The 19381-nt window shown below is 47.9% G+C and overlaps 1 protein-coding gene across 3 annotated transcripts in view; it reads right to left on the bottom strand.

Moving 5' to 3' along the window:
- Positions 1-15318, bottom strand: part of LOC140207276 (uncharacterized) — an 89498-nt gene extending 74180 nt beyond the window's left edge. Inside the window, exons 1-3 of one of the 3 annotated variants that reach the window (XM_072275746.1) lie at positions 14953-15318; positions 14035-14106; positions 12719-12838 (exon numbers count right to left, since the gene is read on the bottom strand). In XM_072275746.1, coding sequence (XP_072131847.1) covers positions 12719-12838; positions 14035-14106; positions 14953-15019 — 259 coding nt within the window. In that variant the 5' untranslated portion in view covers positions 15020-15318. Of the gene's footprint in view, positions 1-12718; positions 12839-13883; positions 13921-14034; positions 14107-14952 lie in introns of those variants that run through there. The other 2 variants (XM_072275747.1, XM_072275748.1) reach the window with 2 other exon arrangements.
- Between the last annotated feature and the right edge of the window lie 4063 nt (positions 15319-19381).

Genomic DNA, 19381 nt, shown 5'->3' on the forward strand with positions numbered 1-19381 from the left:
TTTTCAGAATGGCGGGCAGTGAGTAGTGGGGAACGGCAAGGCTCAGTGCTGGGACCCCAGTTGCTTACAATATGTATTAATGACTTAGAGGAGCGAATTAAATGCAGAATCTCCAAGTTTGCGGATGACACGAAGCTGGGCGGCAGTGTTAGCTGTGAGGAGGATGCTAACAGGATGCAAGGTGACTTGGATAGGTTAGGTGAGTGGGAACATTCATGGCAGATGCAATTTAATGTGGATAAATGTGAGGTTATCTACTTTGGAGACAAAAACAGGAAAGCAGTTCATTATCTGAATGGTGGCCGATTAGGAAAAAGGGAGGAGCAACGAGACCTGAGTGTCATTATATACCAATCATTGAAAGTGGGCATGTAGGTACAACAGGCTGTGAAAAAGGCGAATGGTATCCTGGCATTCATAACTAGAGGATTTGAGTACAGGAGCAGGGAGGTACTTCTGCAGTTGTGTAAGGCCTTGGGGAGGCAACACCTGGAGTATTGTGTGAAGTTTTGGTCCCCTAATCTGAGGAAATGCATCCTTACCATAGAGAGAGTACAAAGAAGGTTGACCAGATTGATTCCTGGGATGGCAGGACTTTCATATGATGAAAGACTGTATCGACTGGTCTAATACTCACTGGAATTTAAAAGATTGAGGTGGGATCTTATTGAAACGTATAAAATTCTAAAGGGATTGGACAGGCTAGATGTAGGAAGATTGTTCCCGATGTTGAGCAAGTCCAGAACGAGGCGTCGCAGTTTAAGGATAAAGGGGAATCCTTTTCTGACCGATATGAGGGAAAATTGCTTCACAGAGAGAGTGTGAATCTGCTGATTTCTCTGTCACAAGAAACAGTTGAGGCCAGTTGTTTAGCTATATTTAGGAGGAAGTTAGATATGGCCATTCTGGCTAAAGGGATCACGGGGTATGGAGAAAAGCCAGGTACAGGTTCTGAGTTGGATGATCAGCCATGATTGTACTGAATGGCGGTGCAGCTGGAAGGGACGAATGGCCTACTCCTGCACCTATTTTCTATGTTTCCATGTTTCTAGCGCTAGGTAATGTTAGAGATCCAGATGATTATAAGGCAAATAGGAAGGAGCTTAAGAGGGAAATTAGGAGACACAGAAGGGGCCATGAGAAGGCCTTGGCGGGCAGGATTAAGGAACCCACCAGGACATTCTTCAAATATGTGAAGAGCAAGATGATTCGACGTGAAAGAGCACGGCCTGTCAAGTGTGACAGTGGGAATGCGTGTATGGAACCGGAGGAAATAGCAGTGGTACTTAATGAATACTTTACTTCAGTATTCACTGTGGAAAAGAATCTTGGTTACTGTAGTAATGACTTGAAGCAGACTGAAAAGCTTGAGCATGGAGATATTAAGAAAGAGGATGTGCTGGAGCTTTTGGAAAGCATCAAGTTGGATAAATCGCCGGGACGGGATGAGATAGGAGCATAGAAACAGAAAACCAACAGCACAATACAGGCCCTTAAAGTTTTGCCGAACATGTCCCTACCGTAGAAATTACCAGGCTTACCCATACTAGACAGCCCATTCCACGCACTCACCACTCTCTGAGTAAAAAAACATGCCCCTGACATTTCCTCTGTAGCTACTCCCCAGCACCCTAAACCTGTGTCCCCTTGTGGCAACCATTTCAGCCCTGGGGAAAAGCCTCTGACTATCCAGACGATCAATGCTTCTCATCACCTTATACATCTCTGTCAGGTCAACTGTCATCCTCCGTCGCTCCAAGGAGAAAAGGCCGAGTTCACTCAACCTATTCTCATAAGGCATGCTCCCCAATCCAGGCAACATTCTTGTAAATCTCCTCTGCACCCCTCCTGTGGTTTCCATATCCTTCCTGTAGTGAGATGACCAGAAATGAGCCCAGTACTCCAAGTGGGGTCTGACCAGAGTCCTATATAGCTAAAACATTATCTCTCGGCTCCTAAATTCAATTCCACGATTGTTGAAGGCCAATACACCGTACGTCTCCTTAACCACAGAGTCAACCTGAGCAGCTGCTTTGAATGTCCGATGGACTCGGACCCCAAGATCTCTTTGATCCTCCACACAGCCAAGACTCTTACAAACAATGCTATATCCTGCCGTGATGTTTGACCTGCCAAAATAAACCATCACACACTAATGTGGGGTAAACTCCATCTGCCACTTTTCAGCCCAGTTTGACATCCTATCAATGTCCCGTTGTAACCTCTGACAGCAATCTACACTATCCTCAACACCTCCGAAGTTTGTGTCATCAACAAACCTACTAACTCACCCATCCACTTCCTCATCCAGGTCATGTATAAAAATCACGAAGAGTAAGACAATAGACAATAGACAATAGATAATAGGTGCAAGAGTCCGCCCTTCATCCCATCGTGCTAGCACCTCCATTCACTGTGATCATGGCTGATCTGTCAGGATCTGTAAGGATCCCAGAACAGAGCCATGAGGTACTTCACTGGTTACCGACCTCCATGCAGAATATGACCGGTCTGCAACCACTCTTTGCCTCCTGTGGGCAAGCCCGTTCTGGATCCACAAAGCGATGTCCCCTTGGATCCATCGCTGATCAGGTTGCACACCCTTATTTAAACGGCCCTGCAAATTAACTTTGTACATATGCCTGCTAAACGGAGGTTTAAGTATTAATTGGTAATCGTGGACATGGTTTTCAGATGGGAGGAGGCCTATCCAACTGGGAGGAATGATGTCAGAACTGTGGTGAACATATTTATGAAAGAAATTATACCTAGGTTTGGAATTCCCCTAGGGTAAATAGCGACTGGGGAACCCATTTTACAAATAAATTAGCACAGGGACTGTAGGAAGCCTTGGGGTTCCATTAGAAATTGCAAATCCCCTACCAGCCTCAGCCCTCAGGTATGGTGGAAAGAGCAAAAAGGGAAATAAAAGCGACTTTGACAAATGTTTGTCAGCAAAACGGTCTCGGACGGCAAGAGGCAATGCCCTTAGTAATGTACACGATGTGAAATCAGAAGGATAGAAATACAAGACTTACCCCTCATTAAATATTGATGGGGCTGCCTATGACAGCAGGAACTGAGCCTCCCATGACAACAGAAAAAAATAGTGCTAATATACAATGATAAGAAAACACTAAAATACGCACAAGCATTGCGTCAGGGGGCAGGGAAATTGTATGAGAGGGTCCAATTAACCCAGGCACCTTTAACTGAAGGTAACATGCATCCATTAAGCCGGTAGACAGAATAAATGAGAGATCGGTAAATAAAGACTCTTTCTCTCCCAGGTGGATGAAGACCCATACAGCCGTTAAGGTGAAGAAGAGACCAGACTGAACACATGTCAGCAGGCGCAGGTTTCACTACGACAGGGAGGAAATAAAATACCGAACAGGTCAAATCTTCCCAGAGAGAGAGAGAGGAACGGCTCTGAGAACCAAGAACAAAGTGTTAGTGAGAGACCGGAACATAAATTTATTTTAACCTGCACCTCATGTTATATACATGGTGACAGATTATTAACAAAATATATGCTCAATAGAGGACTCATATGAAGGAAGTAGGGGCGATCATCATATTGGGGGTGGGATTGATTGATTACCTAACAGCGTGGGAAGCAAATACAAAGAAACAGGAAAGTGGAGAAGAAGTATTAGCCTAAGAAGGAGGGGTCTGTGCGTTACTAGGGAACTAATGTTGCACCTGTATCCCCGATGCCTCTGAAAATATAACTGATCAGCACATAAAGGTGAAGATAGAGGACATTAGGAAGATAGAGAAACTGTTCAAGAATCTTGGTCCGGGGAAAAATTGGTGGGAGATAATAAAGGGTTGGTTTTCTGGCTGGCGAGGCTGGGTAACGCATGGAATAGTTGCAGTCGCGATGATATGTGTTTAGGGTGTTGTGTATGTGCAGCATTGCAATTCTGCTGTTATCATTTAATGAAGGTAGCCTTGTCTGGCCCTCAGAAGGTCTCTATGGTACCCCAAAGGATGAAAGGACAGCAAGGAACATTGGTGGGGTGCAGAGCTGTACCCAGGGAAGGAGAGTCTCTTCCCCTTCTGAGCTCCCTGATGAGGAGGAGGATGCAGTACCCCAGTAAGGAGTGTTAATCTAGAAGATTAACAAGGAGGGAACAGTGGAAGAAAATATCAAGACCTTGCATTGTATTGGGCATTGGGGGCTAATGATTTGTTTTAAAATGTGCATTCAAAGTCCACAATAGTTTAACTGTAACTAATGTACTCTGTGTAACTGAACTGTGCCCTGCAACCGAGTTATAAAAATAACTGCATCTGTACCTTTTTTTCTGAGAATTTTCATATGCCTGCGGTTGAGTCAGCTGGGCTCATATGTTTTTTGAGAACTAACACTTAAGGAAAATGTGTTGCTGCTCAAGAACATATTTTTGTTACTTCCCTATTCTGTAGCATTCTCTGGAAATGCTCGACGAAGGTTCAAATAAGGAATTATCTGGTCATACAATGTCCTGAGTCCCGTGACCTTTACTTCAGTAAACAAAAATCCAACTATGTGTCTCTCGTCACGTCCCACTGATGTATAAATATGACTGAGTTTCCTTGTTTGAGGGAGCTCCAGGATCCCGCTTTTCGGTTCTAGGCTCCCCATGATATCATGTGACGAATAAAGAATATTCGACGGCACTCTCCCTCCGGGTCCGAGTATTCCTTTTCCGCTACAATTTCTCAACATACTATCTCATCTGGCATTTCCCTGCCCACTCTCCAGAACTGACCATGTCCCTCTGTAACTTTTCCGTTTCTTCAACAGTTCCTGCTCCTCCACCTATCTTGGTGTCATCCGTAAAATAGGCACACCTCCGAAGATTATTACCACCACACACATGTAGCCATATAACCATAGATCAATTACAGCAAGGAAAGAGGCCATATCGGTCCTTCTAGTCCGTATCGAACGCTTACTCTCACCTATTCCCACCAACATGCACTCAGCCCATAGCCCTCCATACGTTTCCTGTCCATATACCTGTCCAATTGTTCTTTCAATGACAATATCGAACTTGCCTACACCACTTCTACTGGAAGCTCGTTCCACAGAGCCACCACCCTCTGAGTAAAGAAGTCCCCCCACCCCCGTGTTAGCCGTGAACTTTTGCACCCTAACTCTCAAGTCATGTCCGCTTGTTTGAATCTCCCCTACTATCCTACTGAAACCTTCTATTTGTGACTTTGTACGAACTTTTAACATCATTTTTTTTCACCCCAGCTCCACTATCTGCTCTGGCACTCTGGTTCCCATACCCCTGCAAATCAGGTTTAAACCCTCCCCAACAGCACTAACAAACCTCCCTGCAAGGATATTGTTCCCCTTGAAGTTCAAGTGTAACCCATCTCTCTTGTACAGGTCCCTCCTGCCCGAGAAGATGTCCCACTGTTACTGAAATCTGAAACTCTGCCCCTTACACCAGTTCCTCAGCCACGTGTTAATCCGCCAGAGCATCCGTTACCACCCCTGAGGTCCTGCTTTTTAACTTCCTACCAAGCTCTCTATACTCACACTTCAGGACCTTCTGACTCTTTCTTCCTACGTCATTGGTACCGATGTGCACCATGACTTCTGGCTGTTCACCCTCCCACTTTAGAATGCTGTGCAAGCGATCAGAGACATCCCTGACCCTGGCACCCAGGAGGCAGCAAACTATCCGGGAATTTCTGTCACGTCAACAGAATCTCTTTTCTGTACGGCTATCTATCGTGTGCCCTATCACTACCGCTCTCATCTTTTTCCACCCTTCCTTCTGCACTGCAGAACCAGACTCAGTGCCAGAGATCCGGCTGCCTCAGCGTGTCCCAGGTCAGTCAAACGCCGCAACAGTATCCAAATCGGTATAGAACATAGAACATAGAATAGTACAGCACAGCACAGGCCCTTCGGCCCACAATGTTGTGCCGACCCTCAAACCCTGCCTCCCATATAAGCCTCCACCTTAGATTCCTCCATATACCTGTCTAGTAGTCTCTTAAACTTCACTAGTGTATCTGCCTCCACCACTGATTCAGGCAGTGCATTCCACGCACCAACCACTCTCTGAGTAAAAAAAACCTTCCTCTAATATCCACCTTGAACTTCCCACCCCTGACCTTAAAGCCATGTCCTCTTGTATTGAGCAGTGGTGCCCTGGGGAAGAGGCGCTGGCTAGCCACTCTATCTATTCCTCTTATTATCTTGTACACCTCTATTATGTCTCCTCTCATCCTCCTTCTCTCCAAAGAGTAAAGCCCTAGCTCCCTTAATCTCTAATCATAATGCATACTTCATAAACCAGGCAGCATTCTGGTAAATCTCCTCTGTACCCTTTCCAATGCTTCCACATCCTTCCTATAGTGAGGTGACCAGAACTGGACACAGTACTCCAAGTGTGGCCTAACCAGAGTTTAATAGAGCGCATCATTACATCGCGACTCTTAAACTCTATCCCTCGACTTATGAAAGCTAACACCCCATAAGCTTTCTTAACTGCCCTATCCACCTGTAAGGCAACTTTCAGGGATCTGTGGACATGTACCCCGAGATCCCTCTGCTCCTCCACACTACCAAGTATACTTGTTGTGGGAATTTCATCCAATTCTGCTCTACCGTCGATCCATCTAGCTTACTTTTCCAATCGACTTCGGACACTTCCTCTCTCATGCCACTGTAATTTCATTTGTTCCTCTGAAATATTGACACACCTGACACCAAATTCTGCTTTTCAAATTTGAAACTGAACTTAATCGCCTCAGGTTCATTACACAGCACCCAGTCTGAAACAGTTGATCCTCTGATGGGCTTATGGACAAGTTGATCCAAAAAGCCATCCCGTGGGCATTCTATAAACAGCCTCTCCTGTGATCCAGTACCTCCCTGACTTCCCCACTTTAATATTGAAATCCCTCATGAATATCCTGACAATTCTCTCCCACATGCTTTCTTTCTATTACTAGCTGTAACGTGGAGTCCACATCCCGGCTGCTGTTTGGAGGCCCGTATATACCTGCTATTAGTGTCTTTTTAACCTTGCCATTTCTTAACTTCACAAAGAAGTTGAGAAACAGGACCTCAAAGGTAGTAATGCCGGGATTACTCCCTGCGCCACGTGACAGTGAGTATAGGAATGAAATGAGGTGGAGGATAACTGAGTGGCTGAGGGATTGGAGCTGGGGGCAGTGATTTATACTTCCGGACCACTGGAACTTCTCCTGGGGCAGGTGTAAACTGCACAAAAATGAAGGGTTGCACTTGAATCCGAGGGGGCCCAATATTCTGCGGAACGGTTTGCTAAGACTATTGGGGAGAGTTTAAACTGGAATTGCTGGAGGTTGAGAACCAAACTGAAGTGATGCAGGAAACAAAGGTTTGCTCACAAACAGAGAAAACATGGGGAAAGTGCTAAATGGAGGATAGGCAGATGATAGAGAAGGGACGCGCTCTGACCAATGGGTTGAGATGTGTCAAAATTAATGTGAGGTGCATTGTGAATAAAGCGGAGGAGATTAGAGCAAGGATCAGAACTCGTAACTACGATGTTGTGGCCATTGCAGAGAGTTGGATGGTGCAGGAGCAGGAATGGCTACTTCAGGTGCCAGGTTGTATATGTTTCAGGAAGGACAGGGAGCGAGGCAAAATAGTTCAGTGCGTGGCCGTTGATCAGAGATAGGGTAACGGCTGCAGATTAGGAGGAAGTCATGGAGGGGTTGTCTACGGAATCTATGTGAGTGGAAGTTATGAATAGGAAGGGATCAATAACTCTAATGGGTGTTTTTTTTTTATCTACCACCCAATATTAACAGGGACATCGAGGAGAAGATACAGAGACGGATTCTGGAAAGGAGCAATAATAGCAGGGTTGTTGTGGTAGGAGATTTGAATTGCCCAAAACAATGATTGACATATCCCTGGAGTGAGGGGTTTAGATGGGGTACGATTTGTTAGGTGTGTTCAGTAGTGTTTCTTGACATAATATGTACATAGGCCTACAATAGGAGAGGCTGTACTTTATCTGATATTGGGAAATTAACCTGGCCAGGTGTCAGGTCTCTCAGTGGGAGAGCATTTCCGAGATAGTGATCACAATTCTATCTCCTTTACCACAGCATTGGAGAGGGATAGGAACAGACGAATTTGGGAAATGTTTAATTAGAGTAAGAGAAATATGAGGGTTTCAGGCAGGAATTTTGAAGATAAGTTGGAAACAGATGATCTCGGGGAAACGTACGGAAGAAAGTTGGCAAATGTTCAGGGCATATTTGCGTGGGGTTCTGAGTACGTACGTTCCAATGAGACATGGAAAGAATGGTGAGGTACTAGTTCCGTGGTGTACAAAGGCTGTTGTAAATCTAGTCAAGAAGAAAAGAGGAACTTACGAAAGGTTCAAAAAACTTTGTAATATTTTTATAAATGACCACCATGTGGAAGTGGAGGGATGAGTTAGCAAATTTGCTGTTGACACAAAGGTTGGAGGTGTTATGGATAGCGTGGAGGTCTGTCAGAGGTTACTGTGGGATATTGATCGGATGCAAAACTGGACTGAGAAATGGCAGATGGAGTTCAAAGCAGGTAAGTGTGAGGTGGCTAATTTCGGAAGGTCAAATACGATGGCAGAATATGTCATTAATGGCAAGACTCTTGACAGTGTGGAGGATCAGAGGGATCTGGGGTCCGAGTCCAAAGGACACTCAAAGCTGCTACGCAGGTTGACTCTGTGGTTAAGAAGGCATACGGTGCATTGGCCTTCATTATTAGTGGCACTGAGTTTAGGAGCCGAAGGTAATGTTGCAACTATGTAGAGCCTTGGTCAACCGTACTTGGAATACTGTGCTCAGTTCTCGTCACCTTACAACAGGAAGGACGTGGAAACCATAGAAAGGGTGCAGAGATTAACAAGGATGTTGTCTGGACTGGGGAGCATGCCTTATGAGAATAGGTTGAGTGAACTTGGCCTTTTCGCCTTGGAGCGACGGAGGACGAGGGTTGACCTGATAGAGGAACTCAGGTTAATGAGAGGCATTGATCGTGTGGATAATCAGAAGCTTTTCCAAAGGGATGAAATGGCTAGCACGACAGGGCACAGTTTAGAGGTGCTTGGAAACAGGAACAGAGGAGATTTTAGAGGTAAGTTTGTTTTAATGCAGAGTGTGGTGAGTGCGTGGAATGGTCTCCCGGCGGCGATAGTGGAGGCGGAAACGATAGGGTTTTACTTAAGTGAATTCTGGATAGCTACATGGGACTTTGAAAACTGGTGTACAAAGACTGTAATAAATCTAGTCAAGAAGAAAATAAATGCTTATAAATGTTTTCGCGAGCTAGATAATGTTAGACATCGAGAAAATTATAAGGCTAAAAGGAAGAAGCTTAAGAAGGAAATTAGGAGAGCCAGAAAGGAAGATGAGAAGGCCTTGGCGGGCAGGATTAAAGAAGCGGTCCCAACACAGAACCTTTGTGGAACACCACTAGTCGCCGGCCGCTGACCAGGAAACCCCTCCCTTTATTCCCACTCTTTTCCTTCTGCCAGTCAGCCAATCTGCTCTCTTACCAGTAACACCATGGGTCCCTGTCTTGTTAAGCGGCCTCATGTGCGGCACACTATCAGAAGACTCTTTAGATTCTGGACTAGTTCCTGACGATTGCAGGGTGGCTAATGTAACCCCCTCTTTTTAAAAAAAGGAGGGAGAGAGAAACCGGGGAATTTTAGAACGGTTACCCTAACATCGGTGGTGGGGAAAATGCTAGAGTCATTTATCAAAGGTGTGATAACAGCACATTTGGAAAGTGGAGAAATCATCGGACAAAGTCAGCATGGATTTGTAAAAGGAAAATCATGTCTGAAGAATTTGATAGAATTTTTTGAGGATGTAACTAGTAGAGTAGATAGGGGAGAACCAGTGGTTGTGGTGTATTTGGATTTGTAAATTTTTTTGACACGGTCCCACACAGGAGATTAGTGGGCAAACTTGAAGCACACGGTATTGGAGGTATGGTATTGATGTAGATAGAGAATTGTTTGGCAGACAGGAAGCAAAGAGTGGGAATAAACGGGACCTTTTCAGAATGGCAGGCAGTGACTAGTGGGGTACCGCAAGGCTCAGTGCTGTGACCCCAGTTGTTTACAATATATATTAATGACATAAACGAGGGAATTAAATGCAACATCTCCAAGTTTGCGGATGACACGAAGCTGGGCGGCAGTGTTAGCTGTGAGGAGGATGCTAAGAGGATGTAGGGTGATTTGGACAGGTTACATGAGTGGGAAAATGCATGGCAGCTGTGATTTAATGTGGATAAATGTGAGGTTATCCAATTTGGTGGCAAAAACAGGAAAGCCGTTTATTAAATGAATGGTGACCGATTAGGAAAAGGGGAGGTGCAACGAGACCTGGTGTCATTATACACCAGTCATTGAAAGTGGGCATGCAGGTACCGCAGGCAGTGAAAAAGGCGAATTGTATGCTGGCATTTATAGCAAGACAATTCGAGTACAGGAGCAGGGAGGTACTACTTCAGTTGTACAAGGCCTTGGTGAGACCACACCTGGAGTATTGTGTGAAGTTTTGGTCCCCTAATCTGAGGAAAGACATTCTTGCCATAGAGGGAGTACAAAGAAAGTTCACCAGATTGATTCCTGGGAGGGCAGAACTTTCATATGATGAAAGACTGGATCGACTGGTCTAATACTCTTGGAATTTAGAAGATTGAGGGGGGATCTTATTGAAACGTATACAATTCTAATGGGATTGGACAGGCTAGACGCAGGAAGATTGTTCCCGGTGTTGAGCAAGTCCAGGACGAGGCGTTGCAGTTTAAGGATAAAGGAGAATCCTTTTAGGACCGATATGAGGGAAAATTTCTTCACAGAGAGAGTGGTGAATCTGTGGAATTCTCTGTCACAGGAAACACTTGAGGCCAGTTGATTGTCCATATTTAAGAGGGAGTTAGCTATGGTTCTTGTGGCTAAAGTGATCAGGGGGTATGGAAAGAAGGCAGGTACAGGGTTCTGAGTTGGATGATCAGCCATGATTATACTGAATGGCGGTGCAGGCTCTAAGGGACGAATGGCCTACTCCTGCACCTATTTTCTATGTTTCTATGCTTCTAGAGCTAGGTAATGTTAGAGATCAAGATGATTATAAGGCTAATAGGAAGGAGCTTAAGAAGGAAATTAGGAGAGCCAGAAAGGGCCATGCGAAGGCCTTGGCGGGCAGGAGTAAGAAAAGCCCCAAGACATTCTACAAATATGTGAAGAGCTAGAGGATAAGAAGTGAAAGAATAGGGCCTGTCAATTGTGACAGTCGGAAAGTATGTATGGAACCGGAGGAAATAGCAGAGGTACTTAATGAATACTTTACTTCAGTATTCACTATGGAAAAGTATCTTGGTGATTGTAGTGATGACTTGCAGCACACTGAAAAGCTTGAGCAGGGAGATATTAAGAAAGAGGATGTGCTGGAGCTTTTGGAAAGCATCAAGTTGGATAAATCGCCGGGACCGGATGAGATAGGAGCATAGAAACAGAAAACCTACAGCACAATACAGGCCCCCAGAGTTTTGCCGATCATGTCCTTTCCATAGAAATTACTAGGCTTCCCACACTCGGCAGCCCATTCCACGCACTCACCACTCTCTGAGTAAAAAAAAACATGCCCCTGACATCTCCTCTGCATTTACCCCACAGCACCCTAAACCTGTGTCCTCTTGTAGCAACTATTTCAGCCCTGGAGAAAAGCCTCTGACTATCCACACGATCAATGCCTCTAATCACGTTGTACATCTCTGTCCGGTCACCTGTCATCCTCCGTCGCTTCAAGGAGAAAAGACCGAGTTCACTCAACCTATTCTCATAAGGCATGCTCCCCAATCCAGGCAACATCCTTGTAAATCTCCTCTGCACCCCTGCTGTGGCGCCCATATCCTTCCTGTAGTGAGGTGACCAGAAATGAGCCCAGTACTCCAAGTGGGGTCTGAGCAGAGTCCTATATAGCTACAACATTATCTCTCGGCTCCTAAATTCAGTTCCACTCTTTGCCTTCTTCGGGCAATACAGTTCTGGATCCACAAAGCGATGTCCCCAAGGATCCCATGCCTCTTTACTTTCTCAATAAGTCTTGCATGGGGTACCTTATCAAATGCCTTGCTGAAATCCATATAGACTACATCGGCTGCTCTTCCTTCATCAGTGTGTTAAGTCACATCCTCAAAAAATTTAATCAGACTCGTAAGGCAAGACCTGGCCTTGACCGAGCCATGCTGACTATTCCTAATCATATTATACCTCCTCAAATATTAATAAATCCTGCCTCAGGATCTTCTCCATCAGCTTACAAACCACTGAGGTAAGACGCAGTAGTCTATAATTTCCTGGGCTATGTCGGCTCCCCTTACTGAATAAAGGAACAACATCCTCAACCCTCCGATCCTCTAGGACCTCTCCCGTCCACATTGATGATGCAAAGATGACAACTGTGTACAGTTATGTACCATACACTTGGACAATCGAGGATCGGACCGCACAGGTCTAATGTGAGTGGAGAAAGGGATTTAATTGGGGTGCCGAGTGACAACGTTTTGTTACCCAGATGGTGGTCAGTATGTACAACTAGCTGATAGAGGAAGCGGTCGAAGCAGATGCATCAGAAACTTGGTCACTCTGGTGCATGACACGTGACCCCGTTAAATGACGTCATTTCTACGAACCCTGACCTGTACTTGCAGTGGGTGACAGCCCGCCGGGTTCCGAGGCAATGGGAGGATCTTCGTCCTCATCGATGCGGGGTTCCTCTTTCCGAAAGTTCAGCTCTGAGTAGGTCGAGTTCAGACCGGCTGGGAGAGAGAGTCAGACAGTCAGATGAGGGACAGAGTGAGAGCGGTAGAGAATGGGGGAGGGAGTTGGGGAGAGACAGAAGAGAGCGGGTGCGAGGCAAGAGAGAGAGAGGGTTAAGTGAGGGGAGAGAAGGAGTTAGAAAGTCAGAGAGATGGTGAGGGAGAAGGGGAATGACAGGACAGATACGTGGATATAGAGAAAAGGCAAAAACAATGGACAGAGAGGAGACCGCGATGTGGGCATTGGGGAGGAAATACGAGAGAAAGAATGGGGAAAGAGAAAGGAGAGGGGTACAGGGGGAGAGTGTGTTGGGTGAGAGCGGAGTGAGACGTGTGAGAGATGAAAACAAGGGGTAGGAGAAGGGAGAGGGATGGAGAAGAGAGAAGAGGACATTTGCAGAGAGCGGGGACAGAGCAGTGGGAAGAGCGTCGTGGAGCGCGAGAGAGGGGTGGATATAGAGGAGGACAAGGCGTGGAGGGGAGATCAGAGGTAAACTTAGGGATAGAGAGGGGTGGGAAGAACGGGAGGGGTGGACGGGGGAGGGTTGAGAGTGAGCAGAGAGAGAGGGATAGATTGCGGGGGGGGTCGAGAGTGGTGGAGACGATGACTGCGATAAAGGAAAGACGGAAAAGAGATGGGGTAATGGGAGAATTCGAAGAGAACAGGACAATAGGGGAAATTGTGTGAGAGAAGGGCAGGGGAGACAGGCAGAGAGGAGATGAGGTGAGAGAAGGTGAGGGAGGTGAGATAAGCGGAAAGAAGGAAAAGCGAGTGGGGTTAGAAGACGGAGCTTAGAGTGGTTAAGGTTTTTATAACACTCCTTTCTCACCGGCGCTCCCACTGTGTCGCCACACAACACCCCTACGCGGCGCTATCTCATCTCCACCACCCCTGCCACACAGCGCTCGCTCCTCATTGCCCCTGCCTCCACACGGCACATCCCATGCTATCTCTCCCCACCGACCCTTCCCACAGCAATCTCTCCTCAAAGCATCCCACAACGCTCCCTCTATCCCGCCCCTCCCAGGGCGCAACACTCCTCACCGGCCATCAAAGAGAGATCCCTCCTCCTCGCATTTCGCGCGCGTTCCCCCCGTCTTTTTTTTTTCGGGTCAACTATGCGCTGCCCTGAGATCTCTCGACAGCATTGGACAAATCAGCTAAACACAGTCAAACCAACCAAGAAAAAACTGACCTCCATCTGTCCGGACCAGGGGCTCAGAAACGGTCTTGAAATTAATTTCAACGTACGATACATCAGGTTCAGCTAGGACCAGAACATCTAGGGTCAGACACAGTGTGAAGTCCCCCACACAGTCCGATCGCACACTCCCGGGGTCAGACACAAAGTGAGACACCCTCCACACCGTCCCGTCACACACTCCCGGCGTCAGACACAAAGTGAGGCACCCTCCACACCGTCCCGTCACACACTCCCGGCGTCAGACACAAAGTGAGGCACCCTCCACACCGTCCCGTCACACACTCCCGGGGTCAGACACAAAGTGAGACACCCTCCACACCGTCCCGTCACACACTCCCGGGGTCAGACACAAAGTGAATCTCCCTCCACACAGCCCATCGTAAACTCCCGGGGTCACACACAGAGTGAAGCTCCCTCCGCACCGTCGTATCACACTCTCCCGGGGTCAGACAGAGAGTGAATCTCCCTCCGCACAGTCCCATCACATACTCCCGGGGTTAGACAAAGAGTGAATCTCCCTCCGCACGGTTGTATCACACACTCCCAGTGTCAGACAGAGAATGAATGTCCCTCCGCACCGTCCCATCACACACTCCCGGGGTCAGACACAGAGTGAATCTCCCTCCACACCGTCACATCACACACTCCCGGGGTCAGGCACAGAGTGAATCTCCCTCCACACCGTCCCATCACACACTCCCGGGGTCAGACACAGAGTGAATCTCCTTCCGCTCCGTCCCATCACACAATCCCGGGGTCAGACACAGAGTGAATCACCCTCCACACCGTCCCATCACACACTCCCGGGGTCAGGCACAGAGTGAATCTCCCTCCACACCATCCCGTCACACACTTCCGGGGTCAGGCACAGAATGAATCTCCCTCCCTCCGTCCCTCTGCTCCACTCACCTCGTGAAGGAGACCGTGACTCCGTTTTTGTGAACTTCACGTTCATGTAAGTCTCTCTGTTGTCCATCTTGTCGAGGATTCTCTGCGCACTCAGCTCAGAAAGGGGAACAAAATGTTGTCAGAGGAAGCCGTGTCGACACGGGGTCAGACCGGCGCCAGCAAACAGCGGAGGAAGGGCTAATAATGAGACAGGCCGAGAGCAGGGGGGGCGGAGAGTGAGGGTGTGAGAGCTTGTGTTCTCCAGAGGGGAGAGTGGCGGTGGAAGGAGCTGTGATTGTGAGGTTGGGAAGGGAGTTCGGAGAGAAAGAAATGGGTGACTGCGAACAGAAAGGGGGGAGCCGAGAGAAAGCGGGGGGGTGGGCGGGGTGAGGGTCAGGTGCAGGAGAGAATCGGTATAGAGAGGGGGGAAATAGTTGGGGATATTTGAAGGGAAATTAGGGGAGAAAGGAGTAAAGCAGAGGGCGACTTGAAGGGGAAAAGAAAGAGAGAGAGAGAGGGACATGGAGGGAGCGATAATTATGAGAGGGAGCAGAGAGAGTGCTGCAGAGAGGGCGGAGGGATAAATGAGAGGGACGTTGGAGGAAGATAGAGAGAGAAGGGATGGAGAAAAGAGTGGAAGAAGAGGATTGGAGAGAGATGTAATGAATGAAGAAGGACTGAAAGACTTTCAAGTGATGAAAGACTGGATCGACGAGGCTAACACTCGTTGGAATTTAGAAGATTGAGGCGGGATCTTATTGAAATGTGTAAAATCCTAAAGGGACTGGACAGGCTAGATGCAGGAAGATTGTTCCCGCGGTTGGGGAAGTCCAGAACGAGGGATAATAGTTTTAGGATAACGAGGAAGCCTTTTAGGACCGCGATGTGGAAAAAACTGCTTCACACAGAGAGTGGTCAATCTGTGGAATTCTCTGCCACAAGAAGCAGTTCAGGCCAGCTCATTGCTGATATTTAAGAGCGAGTTAGATATATGCTTTGTGGCTAAAAGGATCAGGGGGTATGGAGAGAAGGCAGGTACGGGATTCTGAGTTGGATGATCAGCCTTGAACATTCTGAATGGTGGTGCAGGTTCGAAGGGCCGAATGGCCTACTCCTGCACCTATTTTCTATGTTTCTATGTTTCTATGTGTCTCTCATGCAGATCACCTATTGTCTGGGAGAATTTTATCCCAAGGTACAAACACACATGGAGAACAAGCGAGCCCCCACCATCCAAGGGAAATGAAGAACTACCCACAGTCTCTCTCTCTCTCTCTCTCTCTCTCTCTCCCTCTCTCTCTCTCTCTCTCTCTCTCTCTCTCTCTCTCTCTCTCTCTCTCTCTCTCTCTCTCTCTCTCTCATTCTCTCTCTACTAATGGGTATGTGGACATTGATGTTTACAGGAAACCAACGCGCGCTGATCGGCATCTACGGTTTGACTCTCATCTCCAATTAGAGCATAAGTTGGGGGTTATCAGTATTTCAGAGAAGTCCAGAAAGCGGGCGGCGACACTGACTGGTTCTTCATCGAAGCAGCAAAAAAAAAAGCTGGGAAGTCAGCCCAACAGAGGGAGTTCAGGAGCTCTTTCAAACACCCTCCATTACTTCTTGTCTATCCCTTTCGCTCTCTGCATAAGTCACTGTCCCCCTATCTATCCCCACGAATGTAACTATCCCGCTTCAGGTTCGCAACTCTTTCCCGCTCCCTCTCTCTCTCTCTGGACACCCACTCGCCGTGTGCCTTTCCGTCTCACTTCCCTCCTCACTAAGCCTATCTTTCTATCCCCACACCTTCAAAACACCACCTTCACTCTGCCCATTCCCTCCCGCGCACACTGAGCTTCCACTCACGGAAATTTAACTGGGTCGTTTCCAGGAAAGTTGCCGCATGCTGAACAGCGGGGATCGGTTACATTCTCCACAGTCAGTAAGGGCGGAGGCGACAGGAGAAGTGGGGTTTGGAAACGAGGGGGAGAGTTGGCGAAGAGGGTGGTGGTAGCGCGGCGATGTGCTGGAGCGGCTGTGTGTCTGTGTGCATGTGTGTGTCTGTCTGTGTGTGTGCGTGAGAGAGAGAGAGAGAGAGAGAGAGAGAGAGAGAGAGAGAGAGAGGGAGAGCCTCGGCATCCTCAGAACAAACACTCCCCGAGTCAGACACAGAGAACAGCACGTTCCAGACCGTCGCATCACACACTCTCGGTGTCAGACATCGACTAAAACTCCCTCCACGCCTTCCCATGACACACTCACGGAGTCGGACACGAAGGAAATGTACCTCTCCGCCATCCCATCACACATTCCCGGGGTCAGACAAAGAGTGAAACAGAGTGGGTCAGTGGGACTAGTTTAAACACTGACACATGGCCAAGGAGAGAGTTGGACATTGTGATTAGTATGGAGACTGTCACCAGGCTGTGGAGAGAGAGCGGTGTAATTTGGACAGTTTGGGGACAGACGTGGAACTCTGGAAAGTTCCAATGCACTGAATGCAAATCGTCCAGTAAACGTTCCCATTGCAATCGTGATAAGCACCATTTCATTTGCGAGACGGCTGCATCTGTGTGCCTGGATATTCCTGAAGTGATCCACGATCTCTTGAAACAGCCAGTGCAGGAGATATGAATCACGTGACAACCTCCTCTTTCTCCTTAGTCTTTCAAATTCACTGTCAGCCCCCACCTGCCCCTCTCCCCTGCTTTAAACGCCTCTCGCTCTATCACTCTCTTTCCCCCAATCTTGCCCACTCTTCCCGCGTCCCTCCAACGTCTCACTCCCCAATCTCATCTAATCAATCTCTCTGCTCTCTCTCTCACGTATCAGCAGAAACCTGTGCCCTCTTATTCTCGATTCCCCGAACCTGGGGACTGTGCGTACCCAACCTATCTGTGCACCTTGTGGTTTTATGCACCCACCCCTACGCTCCAAGGAATAACGCCTGTTCATACCGCGAGCCCTGGAAACATCCTCGTAAATCTCCCTCTGCACTCTGTCCAGAAACACAACAAAAAGGCAGGCATATCTGCGATCCATACGTGTGTCCATGACTGCACCTTTAGATTGGAGGTAGTGGGAGGAGCCAAAGGAGATATTCTGAAGAGTAAGGACGCTAGACAGAGCAGAGTGTTAGTAGAGGGGAACTGGTTAGGTCTAGAATCCAAAAAGAAGCGGAGAGCTTTGAGACCTTCCTGGTGGGGGATGGAAGTATACAGGGACTGGACATCCATGGTGAAAATAAAGGGGTGGGGGCCAAGGAATTTATCGTGAGACTTTATTGCAGCTTGTACAGTACAGTTTGCATCAGCTGTGAACGAGACACACTACCCTCACTGTCACACAGAGATGTTCTTCAAAGGGACACTGAAAGAGTTTCGGCGTCACCGACACAAACCACAGATGACACGAACACGCCCTTATCGTGACAGTGACACACTGACAGGCTCTGCACCGTAGCAGGAACGCACCACTCAGCGATACCAACACAGAGTCGCACCCTGCACTGTAGCTGTGAAACACCCTTACCCGTATGGATAACACCCACCCTCTCCAAAACCCTTCCCCCACTCCGACAAACTCTCCCTCTCCTACACTACTCGCCGTCACCGTCACATTCTCCACTACACCAGTCGCGTCTCCGTCACCCATCCCTCACCGATAAGCAACCCCGTCTCTGTGACACACCCTCCCCTGCACACTTCGCCGGTTCTATCATCCCGTACGTACCCATGCACTCCTCACCGTCTCCGTGATACACTGAACCCGCTAAACTCTCCCCATCTACGTGTCCCTCCACTCTCCTCCCTCTGTGTCACAGGCAATTGTGGGAAGTATGAGGGGGAGATGACGTCTGGTGTTACACCTCCTCCATTCCACCGGACCTCTATCACCAGGTTCTGAGCCAGTCCACAGCTCTGAATGCACAGTAGTTCCACACCACTTGCATCAGTGTCTGCAGTCTCATCACCCTTTCCCTGGCCTCCTCTCTCCTCCCCTTCCTTCCTCTTCCAGCAGCACACCATCCGCTCTCTCACACACACACACCATCTCCGAGAGACACACACTCAATTTGAGATTACTGGAAAGCGGAAGGACTGGATATTGGTGAGTGGGGAGACTGGGGGAGGGGGAGCGTTGCGCAGGTTTTTCTGACTCCAGTGGAGTTTGCTCCGGTGGGGCGGGAGGTACTTCACATATCTGACCCGGGAATGTGATAGGATATTATATAGGGAGCTGCGCTGTTTGTCTGATCCTGGAAGTGTGTGATGGGACGGTGTGGATGGAGTTCCACTCTCTGTATGACCCCGGAGTGTCTGTCGGGACAGGGTTGAGGGAGTTGCCCGCTGTACCGGATCGAGGGTGTGTGTGATGGACCGTTGTGAGGGAGCGTCACTCAGTATCTGTTTCCAGAAGTGTGTGATTGGATTATATGGAAGGATTCTCGCTTGTTTGTGATTCT

The sequence above is a fragment of the Mobula birostris genome, chromosome 13 (assembly GCF_030028105.1).
Source record: "Mobula birostris isolate sMobBir1 chromosome 13, sMobBir1.hap1, whole genome shotgun sequence".
Lineage (NCBI taxonomy): Eukaryota > Metazoa > Chordata > Chondrichthyes > Myliobatiformes > Myliobatidae > Mobula > Mobula birostris.